Below are 13,092 nucleotides of genomic sequence, written 5' to 3' on the forward strand. Positions count from 1 at the left end.
AGGTCTTTAGTCAAATCAACCTAAATTAAGTTGGTCTGTGAGTGGAACTGTTTGATAATCTGTGGGTCACTGAGATAAAATAAGGGTCATGTGATCTCATGATGCCGACCTCCACGAGAAGATCTGCTCTATTTAATATGTGTGTGTGTGTGTGTGTGTGTGTGTGTGTGTGTGTGTGTGTGTGTGTGTGTGTGTGTGTGTGTGTGTGTGTGTGTGTGTGTGTGTGTGTGTAATGTTGGTGTTCATGATTTTAAATTGGGGCCATCAATTGTTCAGAATATTTCATCAAGATTAATCAAATTTTTGTTGTAGATAATACGTTTAATGGGGGAAAAAAACATGTTAACAGTATTAAACAGTAGCTACATTTAGGACATTTAATTAATTTCATATGTTAACACATTAACTTTAACAGTATAAATGTAAATATATTTTTCTACTACATAGCGCGAGTACTATTCATTTAAGGATAAACATTTTTAATAAGGACGAAAATTTGTGATTACACCTTTAAGCTACAGTCAAGCTACCGCTGCCCATTAAAAAAGTGATTAGCTACATCACAGATGTAGAATAAATAAAACGTAGAAGCATCAAGTTTATTTAAAAAGGCATTTTTTTAATGAAATATTGATCAATTTATATGATAAACATTTTTAAGAGGCTCTAAATTAAGATGACGCCAACTCTTGCGGCAGCGGCAACTCTAAATAAATTAACAAAAAAAAAGCAAACTTAAACAAAACCTTACATGAAACCACTAAAATAAGCCATTTAAACTGATTCACTAAAATGAATCTGACCTCCCAACACTACTTGAGAAATCGTAAAGAGAGTGTTTAAATACACACTCTCTTTACAATTACAAACTAAAAAGTAAGGCCATTTGTATTTTGAAAACTAAAGGCAAACTGAAAAATGTAGTCAAATCAGTAGTACAGCTAGTAATGTTTGTTACACTTCAACACTATAAGTCTGAGGCAAAAAAACAAATAAACAAACAAAAAGGCACCCTGCTACGAAAGTAATACTCATTTGCCCAGACATAAAACTGATCATGGAGGACATGAGCTCCCCCTACACAATTCCATCAGCTCATGTTTGCAATGCACAGGTAGAAAGAAACTCTAGGAACATCTCAAAACATGCAATTTATTCATCAAAGCTAAGCCTTTTCAAAGAACTACCTGGGGATGCTCCCAAAAACTGGATCTGTTTTCATTAAACAGACAATAGAGACATGTTCTTTATTGTTGCTGAGCATTTGCTGCTCCATTTTGAACACTGTAGACGCCCATTATACTTTTGATTGGGCCAAGCTATTTCCTGCACACTGTACGAACAAACATAGAAACATATACACTGTAGATGGAAAAATAAATTGTGGGGGATGTTTGTTCCACACATAAAGGATTCATCAGTCTATGGGAAATTGGAGAACACAGGGGAAACAGGGAAAAACGCTGGGAAGATAACTGGTCCAAAAGAGCTTTGTTCTGATGATTCAAGTAGTAGCATGATTTACTATTACTTATACCAAGGGTTTTCAAACATTTTTAATGCCAGTGACCCTCAAAATATGATGATCTCCTTTTCAGTGACTCCCTTACTAAAATATAGAGGCAGCTATATATTTTCATGTATAAAGATTAAATTATACTGTGATAAAAACTATATACCGTATTTTCCGGACTATAAGTCACACTTTTTTTCATAGTTTGGCTGGTCCTGCGACTTATAGTCAGGTGTGACTTATTTATCAATTAATTTGACATGAACCGAGAGAAATGAACCAAAAGAAATGAACCAATAGAAAACATTACCGTCTCCAGCCGCGAGAGGGCGCTCTATGCTGCTCAGTTCTCCTGTAGTCTACACTGAAGACATATAGCGCCCTCTCGCGGCTGTAGATGGTAATGTTTTCTCTTGGTTCTAAATAAATGCGACTTATAGTCCAGTGCGACTTATATATGTTTTTTCCCTCATCATGACGTATTTTTGGGCTGATGCGACTTATACTCAGGTGCGACTTATAGTCCGAAAAACACGGTAATAAGAAAACACTATATTATAAGATGATTCTGTTTTTTTCCTACCGTAGAGTAACAAATAACAAAGAATTACTAACTTTTATAATCACAATTTCGCTGATTAAGCAAGTTTGTATCTCACAATTTCGAGAATTTTTTTTAGAGGTTTTGAGACAAATATTTGCAATTACCTTTTGTTTTACCTTATATACCTATATAAAAGGTATGTTTTTACCCCATGGTGAGAAACATACTATATAGATCTCCAAATCTGGCTTTTATTAGTAAGGCAGCCATGGTCAAAGAGCAAAGAGCTGCTTCGATGGGGGAATACATCTGGTTTTAAAACATCGGGCACTTTTCAACTGGTCAGGATGGGAGACTGACCTTTTACCTGAACAGCAGCTTGGACAGGATATGAGACAACCTTACACCAGCAAAGACCAACAGACCCCCATTAAGGCCTGATATAATTCAAACGAAATCATAGAACAAACTGATATGACATAATTTTGAAACAAAACCATGCCGAAACGAAGTTTGTTTCGGCAGTTCGAAACAGATCACCAAAGTGAACTTTCTGGGAGTTCGTTCTGGCTCCTAAACACCTTTGAGCTTCCATTGATCTGTGGCGGTTACGCAATCGGTGGGTGTGTTCTGAAACTCCACCTTCTTTGACGCGCAATTTTTTTTTTCCCCGGATCGTTTTTCATTCCACGGAGGTCAGGTGGCAGGAGAAAATCTCCAAGTCACTAGCAACATAAATGACAATATTTTTTTTTCCACATCATGCTAAAGTTCAGAGTATGAGCCATTCACACTTAAAGGACTGATTATGGAAATTGAAAGGTTCTTTTGAATTGCAAACTTGACTCTGAACTGTTGCTAATCAATATCCTTTTGTCTATAATCTGACCATCAGTACCCGTCTCACACCTTCATACACCATCATTGCATTGTTGTGTTTAGGGCTGCACGCGAGTGTCATGAGTTATGTTTACATTAATCTACACCCTGCCTCCAGCAGTGCGGGGATGTCGGAATGTTCAGAAACAGTACACCATCGCTCAGCCTTTTCGATCTTTTTTTGGCCCCCAAACGAAGAACGAAAACGAACTTCATTTAAAGTATATCGGGGCCTTTAGGCTGGTTTTAGTTCAGTTTCACCATCTATCCTACCACAAAAACTAACCTCCTGACCGTTGACCCCTTTCTCCTCCTGAATTTTTAAAAAAGACTGGGAATGAAAAGGTGAAGAGAAGATTTTTTTTTTACCTGAAACTGTGAAAACTACATACCGGTAAGAAATAAGAAACCAAACAAAAGGAAGCTGAAATATTTATGCATTCACATTTAGGGAAGAATATAAAGAAGATCTGTGTGACAGAGTTACTTTTCTTCAAGTTTAAGTAATCCAAACAGAGCAATGCCATGACACAAAAAGGAGAAGAAAAGAGAGCTATGGGGTGGGGGGATGCAGAGAGAAAGAAAGGAAAGAGCAGTGAAGTACTTACTTCCCTGTTTATCCGAATCTAAAGGGTCCAAGAGTCGAAGAGGTGGGGATGGGGGATAGAAAAAGACAAGACAGACACTAGTTAATGAGAGGCTGAAGAGAGTAAGAGGATTAACAGATCACAGACAGAAAGAGAGAGAATTAGAAGAAGAAAGAAAGAGAAAGACTTGTGTCAGCCAGTTAAGCTCTACGCCAGGGGACAAACAGTTAAAATGGAGGCATATATTTTGGATGTGCAGGTGGGCAAATCTTTGCACACTAAATATAAAGTGTGAAGTGTGTAATTTTTGTGTCGTTAGCATCATCAAACAGAAAACAATTTCTTTCAAACAGGTTTCCGGGACACTCCTTCCTTCTGCCATTGGTTGGACAAACTGATAGCCCCGCCCCCAAACTAACTCCATTGAGTCGGTGTTGCTACGTGGGGCTGGTTCAAACAACAGAAAGTGCCTTTAAACTTTTCAGGGAAATCAACAAACAAATGGCTTTCAGGTTAGGGAAGTATTTTAACATTGAAAAAAATGACACCCTTCTTAAATTACTCCATTTATTCATGTGTAAGCTACCCTAGTTTCATGCAAGTTCCTTTATTGTGCTGATTCAAGAGCTATTCTAAAGGAAAGGACTGCAATGAAGAGGAGTAAACACATTAAACAACAGTTGCACTCACTTTAATATGTTTCCTAATAGCCTCTACTTACTGCCAAGTTTACCAGAAACAGTACAAAGAAGCATCTTGACTGTTTTTTGCTTTTCCACTCGAGGCCAAAAAAAAATTTCAAGGTATTTGAAGATAAATTGATATTGTGGCCAATCATGACATGTAGAGAAAAAAAAAGACAAAATACTAGTATTATGGATTTATTGCATTTTGGATTTAATACATCTTTGAAAATAAAAACCTGGATTTGAATTTTTTATGTTATTATAACCTAAATATGCTATATGACAGTTTGAAACAGAAAATAGTGGTTTTCATCTTGCCACTTTCTTGGTAAAGAAAACACATTTTTACTCAAAATGAATCACAATGGATTTTTTGCGTTTTGGAACCAAGCTCTTCATATGCCTTTCTCTTCCTATTTATCTGATATCCCTCAATGCTTCACATGCTTAGAGCCATCCATTCAAAATAAACCACATAATTCAGCAAATCACTTGCTGTGTCCAAGGTCCAAAATAGTCAAAATGAAGAAATTGCAAGATTTTAGAGTGTGCATCTTGTTTTAAACTTGTTTTAAAGTCTCTTTTAATGAATAGTTTATGCAAAAATGCGAATTCTGAAATTTCTAATCATCATTTTGAAAATTCAACTATGTATTTTTCACAAAAGAGAGCCATACAGGTTTGGAATGACATGGGGAGGAAATTATGACAAAGTTTCCCAATAGAGGAGGTAGTCTTGTCCAACCGGGTGCTCACTGAGTAAGCTGTGAATAGTACACTGTAAAAAATAATTCTGTGGCTTAGTAAATATTACAGAAATTTTTAACTTTATTAACTTAATAAAATCTCTGAATATCGTGTACTTGATTGTTTGAGTTAAACATACCAAAATAATTGAGTAAAAATCCAACAGTTCATTTTATCTAAAATTTACAGATATATTTAAGTTGTTTTCAATAAAATTATTTAGTATTTGACTAACCAATTATTTCTTTATAATATACTTAATATATTTGTGACATTTCTATCAAAATATTTGAGAATGTTGAATTAAACTGATCTGTTTCAAGAAAAAAAATTACTTAATTCAAATCAATATTATTAATATATTTAACACACTCTTAAAATTTGAGTAAGTTTACTCAATTAAAACAATGCACCCCTCCCCCACCCTCTGACGTGACGACAACTCGACGGTTGGTTGAGTCAGTGAGCGCAGGCAGTTTGAACTCTCCAGTCTCCAGACAACAGCTCTCTTCTCAGCGTCGCAGATTTGGTGCATTTCCTTTGTGAAATTCAGGTTTGTGTATGTTTTATTTTATCTATAAAATCTTTACTGTGCTTTAAATCATATTTAATGCAAAACAACATACAGAGGCGTAATTCGACACCTAAACGAGAGTCGCGCCTGTCTTTTTGCATGATTGAAACGCTTTGCATAAACACATGACTTCATTCCTAATGATAATAAATATAATTATTATCATTTGGATGATAAAATGTCCTCAGAACTGTCACTGTTTGTTTATTGGCAGGTTATGTCAGTCACTCGCAGTATCTATCGGCTGTGAGTGAAACGCAGGACGGCTGTATGAAGTTCAAAGTTCACCCGCAGAGGCGAGTCCGTCTCCGGCACGAGGACCAGCGCTGATCCGGTGGATATTGGGTTGATTTGATTACACTTGAATTAGGCTACCTGAATTTTTTAATATTTAATTTTTACTTATAAAATGTTTTTTAAATGAGTTTAAATGTAGGCAATATTGTATACAGTGTAAAAATTGTGCTGTATTGCTGTACTCATTGACAATAAAGGCCAATGTCATGTATACTGGTGGTTGTGTGGAGTACTATTTTACAAAGGTTTAGAGAAAATAAAAGGTAATATTACTCATGAATAAAAACAGTTAATATTACTCATAAATATTGTTTTTAAATGTTTAAATGTTCAATTATTTCTACTCAATTTTATTTGTTAATGTACCAGATGCAGTTACTCAGATGGACTTAATTTTTTTACTTGCATTTACTCAATTCATACAGTATATTTCATTGATTTCACAGCTTTAAAATTTACTCAATTTTTTTGAGTGTAAAAATGTTTCACCAATAAAATTGAGTAAATAATAGTTAAACTTTTTACAGTGTAGGTTTAAAGAGGGCTGACCATCTTTGCCCACCTGCCTCTTTATTAAAGGGGAAATCAGACACAAAAGGACCCTAACACCCTTTGCCACACATGTCAGTAAGCTACGCTTCACATCTGACCACGCTCTAAAATCCTTTGGGAGGTCAGATCCGCCAGCACAGGAATAACAAACAACAAACAAGTTTCACCCACCACAAAAAGGACAGCTAGTGGTCTAAAAAGTTTTCTATTAAAACGGAAATGATGATATGCCACATACAGTATGGCAAGGCTAAAGGACAGTGTCCACAAATATCAAATAAACTCCAAGGGAGCCACATAATAAAAGAAACAGTGTGAATGTTTGTGAGTCTGGCTGAAGACAGCATGTGACTGCTGACTTACATCGATGTAATTGGCGTTGATATAGTCGGAGTTGGGATCACCGAGCAGCGGGTGCAATTTCACCCTGTGACGGTCATCTGAAACACCAAAACACATACAGTTCATCACAGTAACATTACTTTTGTGCAATAAAAAAATATTTTTCTATAAAGTTTATTAAGTTTATTATAGGGAATGCCTTATATTCCACACTAATGTTGTTACTTGATTTCTGGGTGCTAAAACAGCAGAATCAGTACAGTGGGTCCAAATAAACAATGCTATCAGCTGGTAGATAGCTGGTACATTTTTCCCTTTTACTTTCAGGCACATGAAAGCTTTACATTATCAGACATTATGAAACTGAAGTAAGTTTAAATAATCTATGTAACTGAGAATAAAGTCTAAAGGCATTACTTTGTAATCATGATATTCTTCACGATCATGAAATGCATGCAAATACTGAAAAAATAAACTCACAATCCATCAAGGTGTCATGCCTTCCTTTAGTTTTATCCTTCTTCTTATTGACATCCCAGCCATCAAAGAAGCTCTACAAATATATGATTGAATGTAGAGAGAGGGAAAGAAAGAGAGAGAAAAAGAGAGAGAACAGCATTTTTTTTATAATGATATTTTTGAAAATTATGATATCCTTAAACTTTGTCTGAAATGCATTTCATTAAAAAAACAATTCTGACATAAATAGCATTTAGACCAGAGGTTCTGGATTACTTTGGAACCCAAAGAAATGTATTTCTATGATATTAATTAGACAAAATTTAATACAATTCCACTTTCAAGGAGGATAAACATGATTTCCTTTTCAACACTAATTTTATGTGAACACATTTAATATCTGCAGCTGCATATATTACTCAAAATTGCTGAAATTATAAAATTACACAGCGGACACCGTGTAAAGGAAAACAGAACGTTCAATATCACAGGAACAGCATCAGGTAGACCAAAAAAAATTCTTACTCAATCCCTGACTATCAAATCTAGCATTCACTAAAATATAAATGTGAACATAGGCAAAAAAATCAACATTAAACTAGGTCTTCAAACTGTAAGAATTTAGACTGCCAATTCAAGTGAATTTATGTATACATACATATATACATGAAAGATGCCACTTAATTTATTTTAAGGATAAAACAAAACAAAAAAACAAACAAATCATTCATATATTCTAAAGATTATTAGATATGTCATTTAAGAAAATTAATACAGAAGGCCAAAAACACATCAAAACCCCCTTTTTTTGCTTGAAGGACAGACCACTACTCCTTTTTTTCCACTCCATCTAAACTAAAGATTCTGTCAATAAGCACTGATCAATGGAATGTACTTGGGGTCCGTTGGAGAAAAAAAAAAAACTTATGAACCCTGTCGTTACATTTGTGTGCCTCAAACTCTGTGTTTCTTTTCCGCTTATGAAGCACTAAGACACTGACCTCAAACACACACATACACACACACACACACACACACACACACACACACACACACACACACAGTGTCACCATGTCCAGGAAAGTGCGTATTGATTTTTCAGTTGAATCTGTTTCACACTTGGGGGGAGAGTTTAATGAGTCCACAAGCTGCGCTCAAGAGAGGCAGGCTAGTGGCAGAGGTCTGATTATGTGGAGGGATGTTTTGTCTCGTAGCTCTGTGGACAACAACAGACAGAGGAGAGTCAATAGTCCACATGAGTGCAGCGCCGTGAGGAGATGCTCAAGCCGCATTCTGAGGAGAGACAATTAGCCATGGCGGAAGAGAGGGAGGGACAGAGGGAGGAAAAGAGATTGCAGTGTAGCTCACTCTTTGTGCAGTAATGCTGAAGGGCTGTTTGACCTCTACTTTCATCTCAATAACTGCTCCTCTATAGTCCATGGGGGAGTGATGCGAACCTGTCCGTGAAGAACAGCTCAAACTAACTGCTCTCAAAGTCACAACTGTGATACACAGTGTACAATATATCAAGGTTCACTGCAAACTGCTCATTTATCACATATACTCATCACTTTACATTATTGTTATTGTTAACTAAAACTAAAAAGTGTTTTAATTTCCGGTAATTGAAATAAAGCTTAAATTAAATAAAATATTAGTTAAAAAATAAATAAATAAATCTGGTAAAAGGACACTAAAAATACTAAAACTTTTTTTATATACTAAAAAATTTAAAAGTATAAGAAACACTTTTTAAATATAAAAAGTATTTCTAAAGTAAAATATAAAAATTAAAAATGACAAAAGCACAAAAAAATACTAAACTTACAATGAAAACTGAAACTAAAAATACAAGCTAATTCAAAATATTAATAAGTAATTCTATTAGTATATAACTAATACTAAACACTGCCTAGTCAAGGACTCTGATTATAAGCTAAATCTCTAAATCTCAAAATTGAGCTCAATTAGATTATCTTTTTTTTTTAGTACCATCACCAAAATTGCTGTAACTGTAAGAGTAATCTGATCTGAATACTCTTAGTGTGTTTAGAACTATTGTGAAAAAAAACAACCTTGACAGTAATTGCTATAAGTTATTATTTTTCTTTTCTACTCATATTTATTTATTTATTGTGTATTTTTGATGCCATCTGGATCTGGTTACTAATTTTCATGGCCTGATCTCTCTTGTAAAATAGATTTAAATTTCACTTGCAACAACATGTTTAAAGACAAGTTAACTTAAAATAATTAAATCCAACATAATAAACAGTAGAAGCATTACTGAAGTGATTTCAAATTGAAAATTTTGCCTAAGCACAGCACCATGCTAGAACACTCAATTAAAACCATTTTGAGTGGACGTTTTTAACTAGATCGTTGTTCTCTGGTCATTTTGCACACAAAACTTCAAATCACTTTCTTGATCTAACAAGCTATATTCTGCCAATGATTGTAAGATAAGTGGCATAATATCTTTGAAATTGATAAAAAGTTGAAATGTGGACCAGACCTTATTTCAAATATCTATGCAAAATTAGGTTGAGTTCAAGTTGGTAGATAAGCAGCTAACAAGCTGCCATGTTCCAAAAACCATCTTGCAGCTTTACTTCAGCAGGTCATGACAACAGTGTGAGGATGTCATATTGTTAAGAAAAGATAAGAAGTTTGGAATGTGTGTTTGTGCATAAACATGCATCTTTGCATTAATGTGTTTGTGTATTGGGGATTGGATGCAGAGGTCTGTTTTGACAAGGCTTGCAGACGGTGAGTTCTGGAGGCTGGAGATCTCCCAGCCAGACATCTGTTCGCACTGACAGGTCCCTCCACTAATGCAATGGCAGCTCCCAGATAGACCACACTGTAAGAAGCACTAAACCCGAAGCATGTTCTGACTTCTTCAAATAAATCAGAAAATCTGCATGAGATTTATATTATTATGACTGAAACCACTTGCTTGAATGTTTTTTAAAGAAAAAAATAAAATGCAAATTCAGATGTGCCAAACTGCTATTTAAGCATTTTTTTTTCTATTTAAACAACAACAAGTGCACCTACAAAGAGCAGTTACTTCAATAACTCAGTATTGTAACTCAATGACTGTAAAGCCAACTCAGTCAGTCACTTTACATGTCTGTTAATAAAAAAAAACTAAAACCTACCTCGTACTCCTGTTTAAAGCCGTAACCTTCTGCGGTTTTCATCTGGTTGATGTGTTGCAGGAGGTCAGCCACACGCACTGCTGGGTGAAGCTGACCCGTGTGATAGGGTGATCCTTTACGGCCACACTGACGTCTAGGCGATCCACCCAGCAGACTGCTGGACTCATTCATAGAGCTCCGTGGATCACCTTGGTAAAAATGAACAAGCACAAATCAAATGTTTGCATGGATATAAGGATATAAAAGTATAGGAAACAGCTATTCCTGAGGCAGCTTCATAAAAATGTTTATGTTACAAAAATAACAAAATTCCAAACAAGTATAAGGGGGTTAAATTTGAGAATGATCATCCCCTTGTGGCACTTCATCTTCTGTGGTTATAATTGGTATTCATAAATATGATTAGGGAGCAATTATGAATTCATGACTAGGGCTGTGTATTCAAATAAATTAACAGTCTGCTAGTGATTTCTCAATGGAAATAGGAAAGAAGAAACCCAGACAGTATATTCCACACAGTAGACTCTTAAAATGTGGCAAGACAGCTCTGAGACGTGCCATTAAAACTTCATTTTGATCAAGAGATCTCTCTCTTTGAGACATCAACTATTCAGTGCCTGCAGAGTTAGATACCTTTGAATCAGATATTATTAGCATTTTTCAACTTTTATTTTTTATTTTTTTGCATGCTCTAATTTCTTCTCGACCATGATGCCTTAAAGGATGAGCTTCTGGTGCAGATCTGAGTTCATTTGCATCTCATAAACTAGTCATGTTTGTCGAATATGTGTTCATAAATGCATTTTTAAGTATACTATTCACTAGTATACACACATTTTTCATGGGTTTATATTTATATTGGGATTTATAGTCTATTGTCAGAGTTGAATGAGTATGAGAAAGTACTACATCTTATATTTAGAGCTGTGAAAGAGTGATTACAGAAGGACTGTGGTTTTGATGAAGCTTTCACACTGACCACAAATGAGGACAAATTAATAGGGGGTGACCGAGTGAGTCCCTAAGCTTCACTTTAACTGTGTGCATAAAGTCTTTATCCATTAATTTGTACTCGTTGCCGTTAGCACCTGATACTCTCACTTTTAGCACCTCTGAGTGTTAGGAAACAAATGTAAGAATTCTTAATCAATATTGGTTTGTATCTATTTTCTGCCTTTTCTACTCAGTTTGCAATTAGAAAATTAATTAAACTTAAGTTCAAGGGGTGTGTACGCTTGTGGCGTGTCATGTCTTACTGCGAGTGCTGCATGTATGGGTGTCCATAAATGACAAGGCCATCCTCTCGTCCTCCTGCAGAGTGCTCTGATCAGTGAAACTGCGCTCCATGGAGCCCATCATATTACTCTTCTCCTGCCTGTACGTAGTGGGGGTCTTATTCATGTTCACCGGCTTCCTACTGAGGAGACAGAGAGAAAAGGGCGAGGAGAGGAGAAGGGGAGGTAGAGAAATGGAACGTGAAGGAAACGAGAGAGAGATGAGGTGAGTTAGGGGAGTTGGTTGAGAGAGAAAGAGAAGATCATCACTCCGCTGCCACCCCCTCTCTAATAAGCGCACAAAAAAGCCATGAGAAATGATGATTCGCAATGGTGAAGAAACCACTTACGGATAATAAGAGTATGAGTAGTAATCCCTTCTGGAGAGAGAGAAAAGAGAAGAAGAAGAAGAAGAAGAAGGGACATGAGATGCAAGCACTGGTAGAGCTCTGATTAGAGTGAAAAATGGCAAGCCGTCAGCAGCTTGCATTTGCCACGCAAGTAATGGGACACATGCAGAAATGCACAAAGCCTCAGCCAGAGCGGGAAATGGCGCCTAATAAAATAATTCATCGTGTTGCTTTTAACGATTTAAACAAAGTGGCCTGCTGATAGGGACTTTCATATAATTCGCTCTCCGCAGTCGTGCCTTCACTGCAATTCAGCAGCACAATCTAACCCAATATCTGCTAAACTGTCCAATGAAACGCTTGGAGAACACTTCCATCTGCATTTGTATTACAAACTTCCACTCAATTTTGGGGTGCATTTGGATAAAATGGCTTACATTTTCTGTTTTACACAAAGGCCTGCTATATTTTTTTCCATTTCACAGGGAAGGAATCCCATTGCTAGCTGAAGTAGGCATGTTCCTATGACACTTTATCTCTGGCTAAATGGCTTCTCTTTTTTTGTAGTCAGAAAATGAAAGAGAGGGGCTAAAACGGTATGTGCTGATAACTAAAATGCTCAAATGCAAACAAATTGGCCATAATATTTCAGCTTGAAAAACAGAACCAGAACAAAGTAGCCAAAGGTGGTCAAGCTGGCTTGCTTTTGGTAACTGGTTACAAGATGGATCCCCTCCAGCGTAACCTGGTTTAGTCTATCAGATCCAACCAGGTTGATCAAGAAAGTTCACCAGGTTATCCACTAAAACTAGCTTTGGATGTGTGATGTAATGGTATCACAATTTTTTGGTGGAGATTTTCAATAATTTTTAGACAAAACAGTAAAGTAATATTTAAATTTAATGAATTTTCGAATTTCGAAATATGAGCAATTGTCATATTGGCCATCATTTTAATATCTGTGTATCCCCAAAACCAGCTACCATCAGACAAGCAGGCCTTAGGGAATCATAATGCATGCATGAGAGGAATTCATATTCAGCTCAACAGATGGTGAATGATCTGTTGTTGAAGATGAATCTATGAGATGACCATTGCGTAGACTCATCTTCAGCGATTGGTGC

The 13,092-nt window shown here is 36.0% G+C and overlaps 1 protein-coding gene across 12 annotated transcripts in view; it reads right to left on the minus strand.

Annotated features, from left to right (window-relative positions):
• LOC132103229 (receptor-type tyrosine-protein phosphatase U-like) overlaps positions 1 to 13,092 on the minus strand; it is a 199,738-nt gene that overhangs the window by 19,453 nt on the left and 167,193 nt on the right. For 3 of the 12 annotated variants that reach the window (XM_059508158.1, XM_059508157.1, XM_059508155.1), the window contains exons 15-20: positions 11,969 to 11,998; positions 11,601 to 11,761; positions 10,345 to 10,532; positions 7,202 to 7,274; positions 6,743 to 6,819; positions 3,545 to 3,562 (exon numbers count right to left, since the gene is read on the minus strand). In XM_059508158.1, coding sequence (XP_059364141.1) covers positions 3,545 to 3,562; positions 6,743 to 6,819; positions 7,202 to 7,274; positions 10,345 to 10,532; positions 11,601 to 11,761; positions 11,969 to 11,998 — 547 coding nt within the window. The remainder of the gene's footprint in view (positions 1 to 3,544; positions 3,563 to 6,742; positions 6,820 to 7,201; positions 7,275 to 10,344; positions 10,533 to 11,600; positions 11,762 to 11,968; positions 11,999 to 13,092) is intronic. The other 9 variants (XM_059508164.1, XM_059508163.1, XM_059508167.1 and 6 more) reach the window with 7 other exon arrangements.

This window comes from Carassius carassius, chromosome 24, assembly GCF_963082965.1.
Source record: "Carassius carassius chromosome 24, fCarCar2.1, whole genome shotgun sequence".
In the NCBI taxonomy this organism is placed as follows: Eukaryota; Metazoa; Chordata; class Actinopteri; order Cypriniformes; family Cyprinidae; genus Carassius; species Carassius carassius.